The 20,655-nt window shown below is 43.4% G+C and overlaps 1 protein-coding gene across 3 annotated transcripts in view; it reads right to left on the bottom strand.

Annotated features, from left to right (window-relative positions):
- Window positions 1–1,572: 1,572 nt before the first annotated feature.
- Window positions 1,573–20,655, bottom strand: part of LOC311427518 (metalloprotease TIKI1-like) — a 78,800-nt gene continuing 59,717 nt past the window's right edge. For 2 of the 3 annotated variants that reach the window (XM_084504959.1, XM_084504958.1), the window contains 3 exons: window positions 10,555–10,645; window positions 5,768–6,025; window positions 1,573–2,301 (listed from right to left, as the gene is read on the bottom strand). In XM_084504959.1, coding sequence (XP_084361085.1) covers window positions 2,121–2,301; window positions 5,768–6,025; window positions 10,555–10,645 — 530 coding nt within the window. In that variant the 3' untranslated portion in view covers window positions 1,573–2,120. The remainder of the gene's footprint in view (window positions 2,302–5,767; window positions 6,026–10,554; window positions 10,646–20,655) is intronic. The other variant, XR_014687399.1, reaches the window with a different exon arrangement.

Raw genomic sequence — 20,655 nt, 5'->3', positions numbered from 1 at the left:
GAACCACTAGTCTAGACCATGGATGTCAAGTCAAGCCCATAAGGCCCTCAAAAATACTTTGAATGAATTTGGTTGCTTTACAGAAAGACTGTTAGGATGCAGCCTTTGTAAGTAAGTTGTCTGCCACAGTTTAAGGATATCTCTAGTAGTGAAGAAAAGACAGAATCGCTCCCTCAGTCCCTTCTTCCAGTGCTTCCAGAGCACTCTGAATACATCACACAATATCATGCACTTCTGAAGGACAAAGGACATAGGGAGGAGAAGCAATGCCAATGCATGGGCTAGCACGTGGCAGAACGCACTCTGACATCATGTTTTTGGTGGCCCCTCAGATACGCTGGTAAACACACAAGTATTTGCTCAGTTTGTTGGCCTTGCAGTGCATCATTGTAACTAAACTATCCAAACTCTCATCTGATCTGCTCAGCCCAAGGAAAACAGATGCAGACCGACTAACTCTATGCAAGTTTGTACCACTCAGCCAAAGAGAGAAAGAGAGGAGCACATCACCAGCCTGGCTGCTTTGTAATGCCAAGGAAAGCAGAATGTCTCTAGCATTCTGAGGCCTTGTGGTATTTCTATAAGAAGGAGTATGCAATGAGTTGGTGCTGTCTGCTACTCAAGCCCACATAAACTTATTTTCCCACTGTTCTGCTGCAAACTTCAATGTTCAGCTTCTGATTTTCTCCATTGCCTCAGCAAACTGAGGCTTTGTTTAGGTCCAGTCCTCCTGGAGCTGGACTCGAATTTGGGATCTGGGGGATGAAAAGTCTTTTAGGAAAGGCAGAACTTTCTGTACTCCTCCAGTGTATGCAGTAGAAGGATGAGGAAAAGAGGTTCTTTTTAGGGGCAATAAAAAGTAGTGAAGCACTTGTACATACATTGGAAGAGAAACTTGAAAAAATCATATCCTTTGTTGTCTCACTGGGGCAGGTGATTCTTGTGCATGCAAGACACCAGTCCCAAATTTGTTCTAAGCCCTTTTTACGTCATGGGTGAGGCAAAAACTCTCATGAGACCTTCCCAGGCTATGAAACCCTCCTAAAAAGAGGGAGAGATATGTTGCTCATAAAATGAGTCATTGTGGTCACAAGAAAATGTCCCGGACAGAGACAGAAAAGCATACATCACTACTTCCAATGCTCCTAGAACCACGAGTCAACGGCATGCCCTTTGCAAACAGACAGCAGAAGACTTAAAGCAATTTCAAAAGTCTGACAACAGAGATTTCCATTGTAATCAGTAGAAAATTTGCATGAATTTCCTGGAGTGGAGTCTAACTGTGCAGAAAAGTGGTACAAAGGATTTTTTTTTTCCTGAAGAAAGTGAATCCAACCGTAAAATAACAATATAATCTTGATTTAGAAAGATAGGGGAAACCTGAATCTGGTGTTCTCAAATCACCTCTCGAGAATTTATTATTTTGGAAGCAAACAGTGGTTTGCAGAATGTGAAGATCCCCAGGCAATTATTTTTCCTTGTATATGTGTTAGTGTTTAAGAGACTGGTCTGGCCATTGGAGGTTCAGGCGTACCCATCTTATAACAGCACTAAACAGACACAGCAGAAGCATTCTGTTCACAAGTCTTTACTGTTTTATTCTACTGTAGAAGGTGTTGTTGTAAACCTTTATATATAATCTGGAGCCCTAATAAGCAAGAATTAAAAGCGTTACCAGTAGAGACATAAAGTACCAAACTTTCTCCCAGCTGTGCTCATATGACCAATATACACCATTCTAATAAACAAGTTAGTGGTGTGTAAATCTTCACACAAGGCAACAAAGGTGAAAAAACTGTAATTCAGTCGGGCTCATACAGCTAAACAACAGCTATGTTATAGCGACATTATAAACTTCCCCAAAGCATTATGGGATAACATGAAATCATTCTTCTGCAAGAGAAGGATAAATAACACTTTCATTAAAATATCTTCTCCTGTATTGGGCAGGTCAAACCAGTTAACAGTGTTAATGATCCAGACTCAGGAAAAGGAGGCAGTATAAGAACACCCCGAAGAACAGGTGTCCCTCTCAGAAAGTCTTCTCTGTTTATTTTGTCACAAAAGTTCCTTTTCTGCTTCCTAAGGCGAGAGCCCTGCCGCTCGGCTCCCCCTGCGTCTCAATGCAGCCTTATCACATGCACTGCTGAAGTCAGTAGCGAGGCCAAGAGAGGGCAGAAAAGCCGGTGAGCGCCGCTGGTGTCCGTGCGAGCATGGCTGAACCGCCCGTGGCCCCGGGGCTGGGGTTCGACGGTGATGTACCCGTTGATGATACGGATCCGCGGAGGAGGGTCGGTAGTGCTGCAAGGCAAGCAGAGAAGGACATCAGCCCAGGTTGAGCACAGAAATGGCTGGTGCACACAGAGCAGGATATCTCCACCCTCTGCTCCTCAATTCCCACCTACCAGGATCCTGAGACACTGGGCATGGTCTCTTGTGCTGTCTTGGTGCTCACCAAAGGACTGTGTCACTCCGTGTCAGCGCTGCCTCTCCCCTGCCCCAAGAAGGACTCCCCAGTCAGCCTGCCCACCACTCCCACACAGTCATCAGGTGGGTAAGCACTCCCAGCACCCTGCAGCATGCCTCTCAGCTGAGCAGGAAGGAAGAAGGACAAAACCACCTGTACAGCAGAGCAGAGTCACTGCAGCAGCACTTTCTCTACAGGAGGAGGCACCTGCTTTCAGCTGAATCCATATTTCACAGACATACTTCTGTACACGCAGCTTAGCCTGGACCAGACTTGCTCTTATGCTGTGTATTCCCTTCCACAGGTCAGGAATTACAAAGCGTTTAAATAAAATGCTTTCAGGAGAGGAAGAGTTGCTGCCAGAAGCACTCCCTAGCGCCCAAGACAGAAAAGTCACAGGGAAAAAAGATCACTGCATCCCCGAGCATCTCTGGTAGTACTGAGGGCTCTGAGGCAGTAATAAACAAGAAACTACATTCTTGTTTAAACCCCATGTACTGCTACATTCCCACCATGACAGCACATGGGGGAGGAGGAGAATTTTACACTTTATGCTGCTGATACCAACTGCCTTGAGCCAGGTGAGCTCCGACAGTGTTGTGCTACAGGTCACGACTCAGAAGGGCTGGGTACTAAACAGGTGTTTTTCTCTTTGATCAATGGATTAAAGCCTTGTATTACCCCACATCTATAAGGCTGGCGTACATCCCGGGGCCTTGTGGTGCTATTTGGAAGCTGAAGACAACGTCTGACAAAGTTAAAAGCAAACCTGCCTGCCAAACACAAAGGAGTCATCTCTCCTGCACACAGTCCCTAGCTGCTGTGCTCCATTCCTGCCTTATTTTGGCTGACTGTTTAAAGCAAAAAAATGCTTTGGGAAATTGAAGGCAACTAGTACCCTCTTCAAAAACTCTTGCCCTTCCATATGCAAACGTCCCCACAGGAGGTTTGAACAGCACCAGCAGAGAAGCCAGCTGGCGGCACAACAAAGAAATACAGCTGTCAGCTGATACATGCATACAGGAGCACGGACCAAAGCCATTCAGCCAAGCCCACTACAAGATTGCATTAAATCACTCCAGCTACGCCTTTCACGTTTCCATGAGGAGAAGCCTGAAGTTACAAGCGACCCAGGCCCATGCATCAGAAGCCTGAGCACACTACCTAGCTGTGTCAGGGCAGCCAGGGCAGTGTGAGTAGGGCTGAGACCCGTGTCTGGATTTCCGTGGGGACACGGGGCGGCAGTGCCAGCAGATGGGGCTCTCAGCCCAGCCCAGGGCTGCACAGGCAGACGATGCAGCAAGGGCTGCCTGCACCCCTGGGATCTGGGGGCAGAGAGCCTGCCGATGCTCCCTGCTTTACAAAGAGCTGTGTCTAAGTGACAGCTGCCTCGCTGCCATCTAGCACCTGGGTATATTTCTAGCTCAAAGGATGACAGCTAGTAGGGGAAGATAGGAAACATCACAAGCAAACAGGAAGGGAGGTGTTTGCTGCTCCTGTATTTATGCCATAGTTTCCTAAACTGTCATCATTAGCTCTGCTTTTATGTTGCTATTGTCTTGCAGTACTTGCAGTCCACTATATTCCCTTAAAACACCTCTGATTTAGTCACAGTAACTCATCCTCCCATATTCTGTCACCTGAAGGCACCAATGCTCACATCAGGGCACCCATAGATGCTGCTGAACATCATAGGAATACCTGCATGTGAAAAACTGAACATGCTGGTGTGCAGGTAGGATGAGAGATTGAATTCAGAAAGACTAAACCATTATTTACTGTTTCAGCTAAACAAATTGTCAACAGAAGCTCCAAAAACCTATTCATTAATACCTGGTATCAGCTACATTAACAGAAATTAAATGTTAAACACTAAATCAGATGTGGTCAATATAATGATTCATTGTATCGGTGAATTTTGGACTGTGTATAGGTCTGCCAGTGAGCATGCAAATCTCCGTGTGCACTTGTCTCCCTTTCTCTCCAAACTGCTCACACTTAGGTTGCAAGGAGGAACAGAGAGAAAGTGCACAAAATTACTCTAGAAAAGAGGGAATGGAGTCTGGTCTAAAAAGTTTGACAGTGTTTGAATGCTTGGATCAGAAAAAAAACAGCTGCTGCACTTGTTTGCAGCCAGTCTGAGAAATTTTATTACTCAAGGCAGTGGTAGAGCTGGGACCAAGGGATAAGATATAACACAGCATAGGAGATATACTCAGCACCTTGGGGAACAGGAATACACTTTTGAGGGAGAATAAAATGAATATAAAAACTTCAGTCCCAGAACTGTAGGCTCTTCTCCATCATCCTGACCTCCTTGGTTATTTACAGCACCACAAAAATAAAATGTTTTCAACCTGAATGTGGCAGAGATATAAAAAGAGCCGAAATCAGGCCTGTGTGTTATCCAACAGGAGGGAAACATTAAGGTATACATTTAGCCACAGGCCTAAGTATAGCTTGTGAAGGAGAAGTAGACTTTTTTTCTTTTTTTTTTTCCCAGGCTGCTATAGTTCCTGTAGGTGAGTAAGCTCTTTGGAGTGAAAAGTAGGGGGAAGGTGTGAACCTTCTCCCCACAGCATACTCCATTTTTCATCTTAACTCAATCATGCATTGGGTTGTCATCCCCCTTTCCAGATCTCCAGTAATGCCATGGGGATTGCACATTCTTTAGCACTGGAAGAATACAGAGACTGTAAATGTTGAATAACAATCAAATAGATCACATAGCACAGCATGGATTGGAAGGGACCTTAAAGTTAACCTAGTTCCAATCCCCCTGCCATGGGCATGGATGCCACCCACTAGATCAGGTTGTCCAGGGCCTTCTCCAACCTGGTCTTGAACACGTCCAGGGATGGGGCAATATTTAAGGGGCATAAATATTGCACAAATGCAAGGATCACATACAACAGCTGTAAGAGTTTCCACATATGCAGCAGCTCTTGGATAGAGGTCCAAGACTGCAGGCTGTACCATCTACCAGCGGGCCCGGCCATGTGTGATGAAGCATACTGCCATATGCTCACAATCTCTCAAGCTCAAAGAGAAAATGGTTCAGGCAAGGCTTCCACCTGTATTATGGATAATTTTCCACAAACCTAACCATGCGTGAAAAAGCTATTTAATCACTAAAACCACAAGCAACCTTAAGTAAATGTCTCAGCAGGAATCATGGTGAGGGAAATGATCAGATCCTGTCCTCATCGTGTACCTAGCCTTTGCAGAAGCTTGGCCTACTCAGTCCAAGTTAAAATCAAATTGGTTTGACAAGCCCGCCTTCCCTGCCCCATTAGCTACCTTTCTTCAATGCGAACCCAGAGGTCATTAAACTGCCGCAGCCTTTGCTTCTTCTGCTGCTTCTTCTTCTTCTTTTTGTACTTCCTGTCCACCTTCTCCAGCACATCGATGCCGTCAGGGAGCAGCAGGTGAGGCAAAAGCTCTTCCTCCTCCTCTTTCTGGGGGTGCAACGGTGGAGGTAGCTCCTGCGACTCTACATAGGGGCTGTGTGCTGGTGAGGACGATGAGAAGGCTAACAAGCTTTTGGGTGGTTTTACGCTGGAAGAAGAAGGAAACATGGATAATGTTTGAAAGGGCTTTGAGGCAGAATACTTGTAAAGATACCATATATGAAACAAGTGTTTCTCCCTGCCATACAGACTGGGTGATTATTTCTTTGTGTTGTATTCCGACCCCCCTCTTCCTAAAGTAAATATTCTGATCAAAATGATTCTCTAAAATAAAAATCTTTGGAAATAGTTAAGCTGGACCTGAGTAAAGGATGCAGTCTGGCTCAAAGTAGAATAACGGTTGGGAATAACATTGCATATCTAGAAAGACAAGAGAGCAATCACCTTTTAAGTCAGAGAAGATCAAATCTTTCTCCTCTAGTTTGACCTCCTGCAGAATACATCCCAGACTATTCCTTTCAGCAGTTCCTGCACAGACCCAACTAACTTGGTGGGGAGAGGAAGGGGCAGGATGAGAAGGCAAGCAATGAGCTAGCAGAGACTGTGGTGGTCATGGTACAGAAATGCACCCTGCAAATGATTATCTTAGAAGGAAATATCTCAATATACCATTAAACAATCCTCTGAACCATCTAGTCTGCAAGTAACTGGCTGTAGACTAGCTACAGCAGTGCCAAAATTGCATTTTCTCTCCTATGAAGCCAGGTAGCATAGAGTAGTGAATACAAAGCATTTATAAAGCATCAGGTCAGGGGGCATGTCTGAGGCATAAGTGATCAGACTTCAACTCACTATTGCAGCATTTACTTCTAGTGTAAATATTGTCGCCATGCTGATCTGCAGAAAGAAATAATGCTATTCGGATAAGCTTACTGAGGAGCATGAACACGTGTCTTTTAAAGGGCTGTTTCAGAAAAGTATGGAGGTCCAAATGGGGTGTGGAGAGGAAGGAGGTAGAGCAATCACAGCTCTACCACAACGCAGAAGGAAGCTTTGCATGCATTTATATTAAGTAGTGAGGGAGTAGAAGTCAGGGCTTCAGCTTTCTAGCAGCATAGGTCCTAGACTTAAAAGTGTCTGGTTCGAGCTGGCAGTTTTATCTGGAAATTCACAGCAGCTACAGCATGCTACAGTGAGACTATATGCATACACAAGCTCTCTCACACAGGAAGTCTGTGAAGCCCAAGAGAGCACTCAGTCAAGCCTCCAGGAAAGGCTGTCGGGGCTGTTCTAACCCAGCTTAGTGTGAAGGTGATATGTCAAAGAAACAATCAGCTCCACCATTATTACTCCAGCTCTGTCTCATTATACTTTAAGCAGGCAACATCTCCCCATCCATACTCTGAGACATGCAGTCTGCATGCAGTCTCCTCTCCGGTCCTGGCTTTGCTGGCCCACGTCTCATTGTCGCTTGGAGTAAAGTGATTCCACCTCTTTGCTAATTTACAAGCTTCCTGATCAAACTCACATGCTCTATCCACTCCATAGATACACAGTTCACAACACCAATATCTGACTGATCTGTAGGCTATTTCATAAAGAGAAAAACTGCAGCAGTTTTCTGTAAGAGGACAAGGCTGGAGACTGGCTTGAACTGAAATCTGGAAAAGTAACAAAAGAGCAGAGGCCGCTGTGCAGAAGCATGGCTTCAATCACTGAAGCCTTTCCAAAATTATAAGCTGTGTTTCTTTTCTGCCCTGCAATGTAATGGACAGGAGGAAATCCTGCACACATTTCAGCATGGCTGAGTTTTAAAGCTAGCCCATCCCTGTGGACACATCTCTTTTATGGACAGTAAAGAGGGTTCATCCTGAAAGAGGATAAATGAGGTTGTGGACTAGACCACAAGGGAGTGAGCAGATGGAAAATGAAGAGAATCTGATCTTATTTCCTGCGAGGAGAATCACAGACAGATCATATGGTGAGCTTTATGTGACAAAGATCACTGCAGAATGGGTTGTGGGCTACTGATCTCTCAGAATCTTTGTGATTGTCACAGTTTCACTTTACCACCTCTGAGGTGTCACAACACTTCAGCTCTCCTCCACAACATCCTCATATCCCCCAGCTCCCCCTACTGAGTGACGCCCATACAGTTCTAGGGATGTACTTTGATCGCTTTAAAGGTCCTCTGCATATGGTTCCCTTTTATCTGATTTCTCTTCCCTGTATCTCTGTCCTTTGCTGGTGAAAATCTCCAGGTGGGCTCCACTGCACCTCCTCTGTTCACAGAATCACAGAATCACAGAATTTCTAGGTTGGAAGAGACCTCAAGATCATCGAGTCCAACCTCTGACCTAACGCTAACAATCCCCACTAAACCATATCCCTAAGCTCTACATCTAAACGTCTTTTAAAGACTTCCAGGGATGGTGACTCCACCACTTCCCTGGGCAGCCTGTTCCAGTGTCTAACAACCCTTTCAGTAAAGAAGTTCTTCCTAACATCTAACCTAAAACTCCCCCGTTGATAAGACTGCCTTACTGTCTGCATCATCCCTAACAAAATTTGTGGCCATGAGATGCTGGAGCTCAGCACTGCTATAAGCAGAGCAAGAATGACCTCCAAAATGCATGGCCAGACATTTATTCTGATACCTGCAGCCTCAGAGCACTATGAACAATGGACACTCAGGTACATAACCTCCTCTTCAACTCTTTCTACAGGTGATTCTTCCAGAGACCCTTTAAGCAACTGCAGGAAAAGGCACACAGATACAGAAGATACAGACACAGATACATCTTTCCCCCAAGGACTCTGACATACTCTTGGCACAGGTCCTACCCCAACCACAAATGTCCTCCTTCAGAACTCACATTTTTCTTGAAACTCCTTGCATATTCTTAAATCTGTTTCCAAGTCATCCAGAAGTACTAAAACCTTTTCTCAGAGAAAACACTCCAGGAAAGAGCTTCTGCCCAGTATTGCTGATATGCAATCAGTGCCAGAGTCCTGTCAAAGGCACAGCAGCAACTAGTTGGACAGGGAACTCGTAGGGTGCTGTCAGAGGACCTGGGTGCCTACTTACCCTAAGAATCATTGATCACCCGTGTTCCTGATGGGTGAATAAGCTTGCCCTCCTCTCCACAGTTGCCTGCCCTTAATTTCCTTACAGCTACTCCTTTACAGAGCAGCAGAAGATTCTGTTCATTCTCAATTACCTATTGAACTGTCTTTCATTAAGCTTTTAGAAGCTGCTATGGCTGTTTTAAGGACTATCTAAGCTAAGACTCTTAAAAACAAACAAAAGAACATCAAAAAATGAGTGCAGGTTTTTGATTATCCCCGTAAACACTGATATACTGGGCTGCCTAGCATGACTTCAGTCACTATTACAGGATTGTTATGTCTTGTGGGTAAGCACAGAGGGTTTCTCTATGTCAGATTGCCTACCCATTGGTGGCAACGGGGTTAGGGGAAGTGCTGATGTACTTATAGGGATGGATCTTGGCTAGACACTGTTTCAGTGCAAGTAGCCTTAATGATGTATGTCCACATCAGGAATCACAGCAAAAACCTGACCTGGCAGAGTTTGAGTATCATGGTCTGAAACAGGCAGCAAAAGTGCTGCAAAGAGAAGGGTGAAGCAACCAGAGCAGGAGAAAAATATCTGATATTATTTTGCACCACATCTTTCTGGAGCCTTTGGCATAGACCAAGACTCTGAATGTGCCCCCTGAACAATCCACATAGGAGTTAAGGGTCATCATTTTTCCTAAAAGCCCTGTATCAGAAGTGTGGGGAAGGAGGAACAGAGAGGCAAGAAGTGAGGGCACTATAACTGCAATCAAAACTTTCTTCCACTGTGGTCTTTTAACAGTGACTACAGTGAAGAATGAAGGTATCTGAGAGATGCCAAGGGCACATGTTTGGAAAAAGACCATAGAAGGGGGAGAAAATCATTGCAGATCCTAAGCTGGTGGCAAGATGTCCAGGAAGAGGTAAGTTGAGAGCACATGTAATTTTCTGCAGAGTGTGGAGGAGGAGATTTTTTGGCATTCTGTAGTAACTGAAACCATGGAGACAGATGAAGGCACCCAGTGAGAGAAAGAGAGGCACTAAGGGGGTAACCTGAAGGAGCTGCAAGATGAACCAGAGCAGCAAGTAGCTTGGCTTAAAAATGCAGAAAAGAGCAGGGGACTTGTGAGCAGTCATTTTTGGGGACAGCTTGGAAAGAGACTAGGTGGACTCTGGGCAGTCAGATTCAAAGCTGAGAGACAGCAATCAGAAAGAATGGAAAATGGCAGTGTAAGAGAAAGTGTTGAAAGGTAGGGCAACTGAGCACTTAAAAGCAATGGAGGAGAAGCCTCTCTCATACCAATGTGGTGTGAGACAGCATCCAGGTCTGCTACATCAAGCATGAGTGCTCTACAGCTGTTAGTTTAAGAGTTAAAAACTTACAAGGAAAAATATTTATTTTATCAAAAAGCACACAAGCCAAGCCCAATAAAATCTTGTTCCCAAATCTGCTTATGGGGGAGAAAAGTAAACTGCTTGGGAGCACAGAGAGAGCCTGGCTCACTGTTTGGTATAGTTTCAGCTGCCACTACCTCTTCGTGACTGTTTACAAACCCACCCTCCCCATGGCTGCTCAGCTACAATAAAAGCATGCATTACTTGTTGATGGCTTGTCCAGCTGGAGTATGTTCTACCTCGTACCCTTCTCTCCTCAAAACATCAATCACTGTGTTGTTGCCCATGAAGTGACCTGCAGTTAAGAAAAAAATGACATCAGAACTCAAGGAGCAAAGGGGAAGAGAGAGGACAGCAACAAAGTCCTTCCTGATCACAGGACCCATGCTGCACCCAGGGCAGGCAGTGCTTTATCACTCCCTGCGAGCACGTACCAGAAACACAGGATCTGCAATGAGTGATTACTGCACTTTCCCAAGGTCTTTTCAGTTACCACATTCTGCCATTTTAAATTGCAGATGTGATTGAAATGTCTCCCATCCAGCAGGCTGTTGCACTGTCAGGCCACTGTGGATTTCTTGGTACAATAAAGGATTAAGTTGTGAGAGACCTGGTCAGGAGCCACAGTCAGCCTACGACTGGGATGGTGCAAAGTAGGTCAGCATCTGGCCGCAATGTGTGCGCCATTTTAACATCCTCAGGCATCAGGAAGGCACTAACTGAGATGTCAGTCAACATCACTGACAATTTTTAATTGATTAAGAAGAGTATAACCGCAGCAAAGAGAAAACAGCTCTGAAAGCCCATGACTTGGGTCAACCCTTTTTCATTTTTTTCAGTGTAAGCCACTGGGGACAAAAACTTCACTTCAGTTGTGTTGACAAAAATTTGTGAAGGATTTAGCTAGCTCTGCTCTAATTCCATGATTTATGGCTCCATTCCACTTTCAGCCAGATGTGGTGGCTGGTCAGCCTGTGATTTGGCATCATCGTGAATAAATGATTACTAAAAAGGGTGTAGGGATTCTGAAGGACTGTGCGCTCTGCATGCTGACTGACTTTCACAATCACAATCAAACAAGGCTGCTGAGAAGCAACAGAGGGCTGGCACGGGCCCTCATAAATCTAGCATTTTGAAAGCATTTGTTCATTTAACAGCCTGCATTAATTAAAGCTAGGCTTGAGCAAATGACTTATTAAAGAGCTCCCTTGCCTTTGCAGATACAGGCAGCACTAAAGTTGGTAATTTCAGAAAAACTGTTTTTTTGCTAATATTCTTCAAAAATAAGTGGGAAAAAAAAAAGACCAGAATGATTCTAGTGGGCAGAAAAAGCAAGGATTTAAGAAAAAAGTCCAGTGGTGATGAAATTAACAGGTACTAAGCTCAAAGAATGTATGATTTTCAGTCCAAAACAGGTTGAATGAACTGAAGCATAAAATTCCAGTTTCTCATGCCACAACAGTAAAGGACTTATGAAATGTCAGCTTAATACATGGTATTTGGATGGTATAATTTGAGCACGTATTTTCTAAACAAGCCTAAGAAATCAAGCAGATCTAGCTCAAATGAGACGATTTAATGAGGCAATGTAAATTCCACCAATAGGTAGCATATCTTCTCATTAATAACTCCATTTTCCTCCAACCCCTCAATCTACCTTCAGAAAGAGGAAAGCTTGACTAGGATGTGGACTTAACCTAACACTGCTGCTATCTGTTGCTTGCTAATGTTTCAGCCTCAGGTCCGGTTAACATGTGGAAAGTGAGAGTTTCCTCATGTCAGTGAAGAGACCTGATGCACTAGGGAACAGGAATGATTGTAATTAAACGTCATAATCAAGTAAGAGTAGCCATTGGAAGGTCAACATCAGGCAAATAGGGTGCCAAACCTAGTTGTTATCTCTTACTTTTAACACAGGGGAGACACAAGCATCAGGAGGGAGGGAGGGGATTAATTTACTGATCTCCAGGCTCCCCTGCCTCCAAGCAGCAGAAGAATGGGCATCTCCAAAGAGTGATTCACCCTCTTGTAAAAGAATGGGAAAACAAAACAAAACAAACAAACAAACAAAAAACACAACAGCCCTTAGAGGAGTGTGTCCCTGTTGGTGAGGACAGAGGCAATGTACATAGCAACCTCAGAATAGGTACCCATCTCATGCAGTAGCAGTAGACAAAATAAATAAATAAATAAATAAATAAATGAATAAATAAAGTGCTAAGGCTCTGAACTCTTATTTTCCTAACCCAAGCCCTCGAGGAGGAAGGAGACAAGATGCAAAAATAAGCAATCTAAATGACAATCTCTAGTGTTAAAATAATTTTCCTTGTGCCAGTTTAAGCGCTTAGGATCTCACGCATTTCAAGATCAAGCTGCTCACATCACACCATCAAATTCACTGCCTCCTCTTGATCTTCAGTTACCCTTGCTCAGAGTAATAATTTAGATCAATATTTAGGAAATGAATGTAGCACGTGGGTGAATCCCATTTCAATCCGTCAACATGCTCTAGCGATTTCCTGAAGCAAGGCCTTAATCTTTTTAATTTGATGGAGTGATAAGAATATCTTCTATATCATACTCATGTAGGGACTTCACAGAAAGCCTTCGCAATGCAAGGTTATGCCTGCTTGTTCAAGAAAAATTGAGTGCTAATGTGTGTAAAAGAGAGCAGACCAAACGAACAGACTCTGTAAAACATGTATGCATGTATATACATACAGGTATGTGACACAAGATTGCTCAGAAGACGTGATCAATCAGGAACGGCTCAGGCTGGGCACATAAAAGGATTACGAGATGTCAGTGTTTTTCCAGCCGAAAGACAGGCCATGCACACTCCATTAGACAGATCTGGCCTGGGGCCCAGGGGACTTACAGGCTCAACCCGAGTTTGGTGTAAAATGAAAACACAACAGATGGCTGAGGGTTTCAGGTACAGGACGACACCAGGATCCTCTCTGATTTGAGGTAGCACTTCCACCCCTTTTCTGGGCCCTGGCATAAAAAGAGCTTGGTGGTGTGTGAGAGATGTGATCACCAAAAGAAACTGGAAGAAACATGAGAGAGATTCACTCTCCAAGGTTTAAGATCAAGCAGCTATGCTGTAAGGGAGAATTAGCCCAAAGCCATGTGATAGGGAGTAGGCCTCTTTCACCTGTTTTCTATTTTAGCCTAGCACACTTGAATGCCCCCCAAAAGAAAAGCCCCAGGCCCTGTCCCATCAGAGAGCCTGCTCTTTTCTTTCTGTACACAGCCCTGCATTATCCTCACACCACTAGGTGAAGAGATGCCTCTGAGAGGTCAATTTAGTCTGGCAGGGGGTGGGGAGCCATGAATCTCTATTCTTCTGTGTTCAAGCTCAAAGAGAGACTAAGAAGCTGTTGTGTGCACCAGCTCAGCCATGCACTCTACTGGAGAGTAAATAAGACCCCAGCCTTTAATCTGCACTGAAAGGAGATGGCATGCAGGGACCGCAACAGGCAACGTGCTCAAACAGCTATGCTGACTGACTATAGTGCGCTTGCAGCCGGGTCCACACACTCCAATGTGCATGGAGTGCTCCTGACCTCTGTGAGAAGCAATACCTGATCTTGCAGAACACAGGCTATGATTGTTGCTGAAGGTTACTAATGAAGCCCACGTCTTCTGGTTGCAGGTTTTACTGCCAGTGCACACGGAGGTGTTTTCATCTAGCTAACTCTGCAAGGTTTATTGGTTTCAGCAGAGACTCCTGAAGTCAAATTTCACTGGTTGTAAGGCTGTAAGTTCTCCAAATCTAGCCAAATGAACAAGGAAAGACTGTGCAACAGATGTTTTGTTTCTGTTTTTATTTTTCATATAAAGCAAGATTTTAAAACTCAAGAAAGCTGTTCTTGTCTGCATTTCAACCAAATGCATTATTTCAAGCTGATGCACAAACTTCCTTGTCCTTCTTTTAGAGTCATGTAAAAAGGAAACCCCCAGGCCCACGTAATTCTTTGTTTGATGTGTTTTCCTTAGTAGAAACACAGCATTTCCCATATGCCCCACAACTGGACTTGGGAACTAATACCCCAAGACAGTAAATCACTTGAAAAACGTGTGAAGAAACAAAAATGTTTGTTAGGAAACCTGATCTAGATTGCTGCTCTGCAAGAAGTGGTGGGAACAGCTACAGCACATGATTATAACAGTGCAACCACAAACTGGTACAAATTATTCAAGCCACTGGGGACACCCTAAAGCAGGATGTTTATCTCTCTGACTGGACTGGGAGTTTTCAGATGGTCTTATGCTGCCAGAGTCTCTCTGGGTCACTGAAACAAACATTTTCAAGGCTGTTTTAGAGGTGCAGATCTTACAGTTATTTTGGCATAATTTATAATATTTTGGAATAAACTTCCTAGAAATGCCTGTGGGAAGGATCATCTGCTAGCATTCCTACTAGACTGCTTCCAAAAATGATACATATAAATGCATATAATCTGCCCCAGAAGGGTGAACTAGACACCTGTAGGTGGCTGGATTAAAGTTACTGGCCTGTAAATAAAGGCATGACATGAGGCTGCTGACTAAGCTACATGTGAACAAAAAAAAAAGGAGAAACTTCAGCAGAAATTATCACTTGACTGTGAGTCACAAAGGAGAGCAGCTTGTTCATCTATCTGTGCGCCTCCCATCCAAGTGTTCTTCTCTTACTCTTTAGTAACCTACATGTCCTCCAACAGCAGTTTGTAAACCAATAAATGCATGGTGAAGGGTCCAAAAATATCAGAGCTCCCTCAAACAAAAGCAAAAGAGCAATGTTGATGGCCTGAAGAAGAGGGACATGTATGACCCCAGTCAGTCCCACAGGCTGCTGCTGTGAAGAGTTGGAAGTTCACCATACAGCAGACCTGGCCAAGGACCTCAAGAATGCAGAACCGTTTCACTGAATGGAAGCCAAACCACAAAACAGACACCCCACTCCTACAGGTCCAGACCACTTTACCAGCCAGTTAGGTCCATCAGCCCAGGAGATGGAAACTGTGATCCCTATTGACATCAGCACCTTACAAAGTTAACAGGAGTTCCCAGAGGACACAGCTCTTAGGACAACAACTGAGTAGAAAGACACAGAAAGTAGGTTTTCAGTCAAATAGTAGAAGAATGGTGTCCCCACAGGCTAGAACCTTTACAGGGTAACTTTCTTTAACCCACTCCATGGCCTGTTATTCCCTGACAGGAGCTGAACAGGGTGAAACAGAAACAAATCATCAGAAAGAAAAGGTTGGTCCCCAGATCTTTACTGATACTAACCTTTTGGGCACACAAAGGACAGCTCATGCTCTGTGAGTGACAGGCAAAGCCCATTTTTCAAACATATCACCAAATGGCCTCGCTCAGCTTTCATCAGACTAAGTGAGCAAAGAAGGGAAACCCCAGCCATGTCTTACTGACAGAGCTTAGCATGCCATACCTGAGGCAGTCATATCATTGCAGCAAGCAGAGGGAGTCCTCGGCTTTGTATAACCACATTACTGTGAAACTTTGTTCCTAAAAATCCTGTGCAAAGCTGGAAGAGGCTTCCTACATGGGCTGGTAACACCAGCAGTGGCAAACATTCCCAGCTGAGCACCCTGATGTAGTGGAAAAGAATGCTGTTATCCACTTAGCAGAGATGGGAAAATTAACCTTGAATGATTTACAGACTGAAAGACATGGTGCCTTGCCAGGACCAAACCAGCAAAATGCACACTGAGGGGGATGTTCAGCTCTTTCATGGTCTAAGAGTTACACTTCCTTGTTTTATCCTTACATAATATAGGAACCTTGTCTGAGCCAGTAAAATACTCTCCCTAGTTGGACAGAGTTTTCCCTAGGACAATTCAAACTGGCCCAGAAGAAGTATGAGAAAAAGAAACCTATCTTTGGGGCTCAGGGGCAAATGTCACCACTTTGCCTCACACATACACATGGGCATACCTTTTAAATACTAGCTGGGATGCAGAACATCAAGTCATTTTAAAACATGCAGTTGTCTCTCTAATGGACAAGCCTAGAAATAACACTTCTTGATCATTCTAGCAGTACTTTCCAAGTCATGAAAAGCTCAGGTACAGGAACAGAAACCAAGATACCAAAATCATGGTACTTTTCAATGTGTAATGCTGCCAGGAAAAGGAAATGAGAAATGAGAAAAATTAAAAATGGGGGTTCAGTCCTAGGGGCGTTTAAGTTGACTGAAAGACTCCTCAGTTCATGTCAGGTGCAGGTATACAAGTATGTTGCATCACAAGACCTCTGCATATGTGTAGATCAAATTCCCCCCAGATGCCATCTTGCTGAGTCTGCACAATTCCAAAAGTGCTTGTCCCTATGGTTATCTATAAGCTGAAATATTACTCCATAAATGTTCACTTGAGGTTTAACTCCACTAAGGCTGGGCCAAGAAGGTTTTGTTTGTTTGTTTTGTTTTGTTTTGTTTTGCCTTTTTTTTTTTTTTTTCCAAAAAATGCTATTTCTTTCACATTCCTTTTTAAGTATAAAATCTTAGTGGATTATACTTCATTACTCTGAAACCAAAGGGGAAATTCTGGCAGGCAGGAAAACATTCACCTACAGAAAATATTTTCACTAGAAATGGAGAAACTTAAAGAAAGCACCTCAAACCTACATTCATCCAGGAGGAAATAAAAAATAAAACAATAAAACCTTCAATTTCGTTTAAAAAGTGATGTCCTTTGCTAAGTAGTTCATATATATGCAATTACTAGGATTTACTTTCCACATTTGCTTGTAATAGAATCATGTAAACAAGAAACACTTTATGATGTAGGCTTTGCACAACATGGGAAAATTTGCCTAATTGAATAAAAAATAACCTTTAAAGTTACGATTTCATAAGATAACATAAAACCATTTTTTCTTAGTGCAAGACAAGAAGACACCATTCTATGATTCTATGATTAAATATTCTCATCTACCAGACAAAAGTTTTCTGTCAAATCTTTGTCTCTTAAATGTGTGACTTGACTACATTTGGTTCCCTGGATTCCTATTTTCACTTTTGGACAAAGTCAAACCTCCTGATAACGACGAAAACTGAAGCTGGAAAAAAAAAGTTTTCCACTGTTTATAAGGCCAAATTTGTAGCAAAGTTAACATAAGGAAAAAGTTTACAGCCTCATATGGTATGTTTTAGAAAAACCGAGTTAAAAGAAATGGCTTCTGTTCAGGCAGGCTTAGCCACCAAGGCTCCATCTGTACTGACATTTACTGAGAGTTTTCCACTGCTGAAGCCCCAGCTTCATTGGGCAAGGATACACTTACGTAGGTGACTATGCTAGCAGCCAGCATTACATTACACAACGAGGGAAGGAAATACCAGTGCTACATCTGAACTGTGACTCTCACAGTTAGCTTTGCCACTGGACCTGCTGCTATTCCACACCAGTGATTTCCACCCCCCCTCCCCCCCCAAAAAAAAGGTATTAGGGACTTGAAATTCCACAAGCTTAAAAATGTATTACAAGATGAAAGTCTCCCTGCCGTTGCTGCCTAGTAGAGCTAGCAAAGGGTAAACCCTAGCATAACAAGAAGCTGACAGTCACCAGACTGAAGCAGAAACAACACACAGCTGTTTCACCTGGTTGATTTTGACAGTTCCACTAATAAGCTGGAACAGAGGTTTCTGCCTCTAATGCAGAAATGCAAAGCTTTCCTCATTTCATGTGTCAGAGATGTCAGGACAAGTGCCCTTCATGTGAACCCTGGGGCTTTCGATGTGGGCCCTGCCTTCACACAACACTATCTATTCCCTTTGGGGTTGTTGTTCTAATAAACCCTGTCATTAGCATTCTGCAGACTCAAAGAAGCTACTAAGGAAAACAGTCTCAAAGCTGCTGGCTTGTATCTGGCATTCTCAGATTACAGAGGTACGGGCACACCTTCAGGGATTCAGCTTTTCTTCCCACCCAAAGAGCCTAAAACGATGCTGCATTCCAGAGACAGACGGAGGCAGGCAATCAGCAAGCCCTTTGTGCCTAGGGAGAAGCAAGGTGGCCCCACAGGACTCAATCTGTTTTATCGTTATGTCAGCTACCTGACCCTGCCCCCATTTTTGCCCTCTTCTAGGATCTGCCAAGGTACAGCTTTGCCCAGATTGTTCCTGAACTTCCTCATTACACATTTCAAATCCCTTATGAAAGACATATATATGTTTATATTCCCTGTGCACATCCTCATCTCCAGTTCCAAATGGGCTGAGGTCAGGTTTAAAGCTTCCATGTTGGTCTCTGAATTCCCAATGAATTTCACAGGCCAACCATCTCATTTACCTGGGTAACTTCCATATTCCCATGGCAGCTTTTTTGTTTGGCTTTGTTTTATGGGTATAAACAGTTGTTTAGCTGGACAGAGACATCCTGGGAATAGCACTGTTGATTATTTTTTATAAACTGTTAACAGGTCCTTTCTCTGATCTTTTATTTTTCGGATATCATAAATATAGCTCCTCTTGCATAATTTCCCATGCAAAAATGCCAGAGTGAACAAATTTCAAGAAATAACAGCAAACAGCTTTATATGGAAATGACACCACCTTACACAACATTCAAGGCAGAGACTCAGCACAATTCCAATTCCTCCCATGGCAATTTTTTTTCCAGGATTATTTTGTTTGTTACGAAGTAAGGGGCAAGGGAAAAAGTTACACATATGTCTGTGTGTCCAATGTACTTGGCACCTGAGGATGACACAACCCAAGGACTGCCTCAAAACCTAGACAAATCAGAGGAAGCCATTTGGTAGACTATGATAGACTATGGGGTCACATATTCTCTCTTTTCCTTGTCCAGATGGCTAGGAAGATGGGTTATGTAGCCATCTTCAGCTCAGGGGCAATTACTCTTCTACAATGGTGCAAAAATCCTTAGAGGAGACTGATGGGTGGTCAGGCACTGGAACTGGCTCCCTAAGGAAGTCATCAGTGCCCCAAACATGCTGGTGTTCAGGAAGCAGGGTTTAACTCTTAGGTTCCCCTGTGTAGAGTCAGAAGTTAGACTTGATGATCCTCATGGGTCCCTTCCAACTCCGGATATGCTATGATTCTATTTTAGATTCTATGTTTCTTTTGCATGTTGTTGGATTACTTGTCAACCATCTGAGAGTTAGTTTTAGTTTAGAGAGTATCAGTTGACTCAACTGCTGAGAGTAAGACAACTAAGATCCTGGAGTGTTTTAAGTGAATTAACAACTTGCTGAATTGCTAATTCAGGCATTGGTTAATCAGCCTGCTCATAACAACTCTTTCGGGAGGTCTTGGGATAAAAGAGAAAAAAAAAAGGAAAATAACAGCTAGTCCCTGGAGGTTTGAATCCATACAAACCTGGGTAACACCAAGTAAATACTTTCATTATTTCCTTCAGTAATTAGAAGAAATGGTTGCTGAAGAAGCTTTCATCGTCATCTTTCTTTTCTTAGCATTAATGGTGGTTTGCTGATATCCAGCACACTTTAAAGTGTCAAAATGATGCATTTTTTTCAGGAGCGGCAAAATAACAATAATAATAAAAAAGAGCTCTGAGACAAAAGGGATTTTGACAGTGTTTAAAAGATTAAGAGGGCCGACTTCTGAAGTTCATACATCAGCCAGCATATCTCAGTAAAGTCTTTCATTTCATCAACAGGGATATAAGGTAGCTTAGATCCCTCTATACTGCTTATTCATGAGCTGGCAGTTCTGGAGTTTCTCAGCTGTTCAAAGAAGTAGGAGAGACTAGAGGAATTTAAACGCAGCTCCTAGAGACTCAACTCAGCTCCTAGAGACTCTGGCTTCACCTGAGGCCTTACCTATCAAAAAGTCAGTGTCTCATGCCACTAAGTATGCTTCCACCTGCATAATAATAATAAAAAAAGGATATGTACATATATATTAAAATCAAGGTATTCTTTTATCTTATTCTTTAGCCTCTTCAACAGGAGCCACATTCATCCTGGAATAAAAGTGACCATGTGGAAAGTCCATCTAGAGTTGAGCATGATCAGAAATATCAAGGGAAACAAAGAATGTGTCTATTGGTACTGCAGCAGTAAAATGTAGACTATATAAAATGTGCTGAAAGGGGCAGGAGACCTGGCAACAAAGGACATGGAAAAGGCCAAGGTACTCAGTCCATACCTGCCTTCTTTACTGGTAAAACCAGTCTTCAGGACTCTTAGGGTCCTGTGACCACAGGGAAAGCTCTGTGCAAGGAAGGCTGAGTGTTGAGTAAGGATTACCTGGTTAAGGAACACATACAAACCGGACATGCACAAGTCCTCACAGGATGCATACACAGGAAC

Source organism: Aythya ferina, assembly GCF_964211825.1.
Source record: "Aythya ferina genome assembly, chromosome: Z".
Taxonomy (NCBI): Eukaryota; Metazoa; Chordata; class Aves; order Anseriformes; family Anatidae; genus Aythya; species Aythya ferina.
The sequence above is the reverse complement of the archived record's forward strand: the minus strand, read 5'-3'. Positions and strand labels throughout refer to the sequence as shown.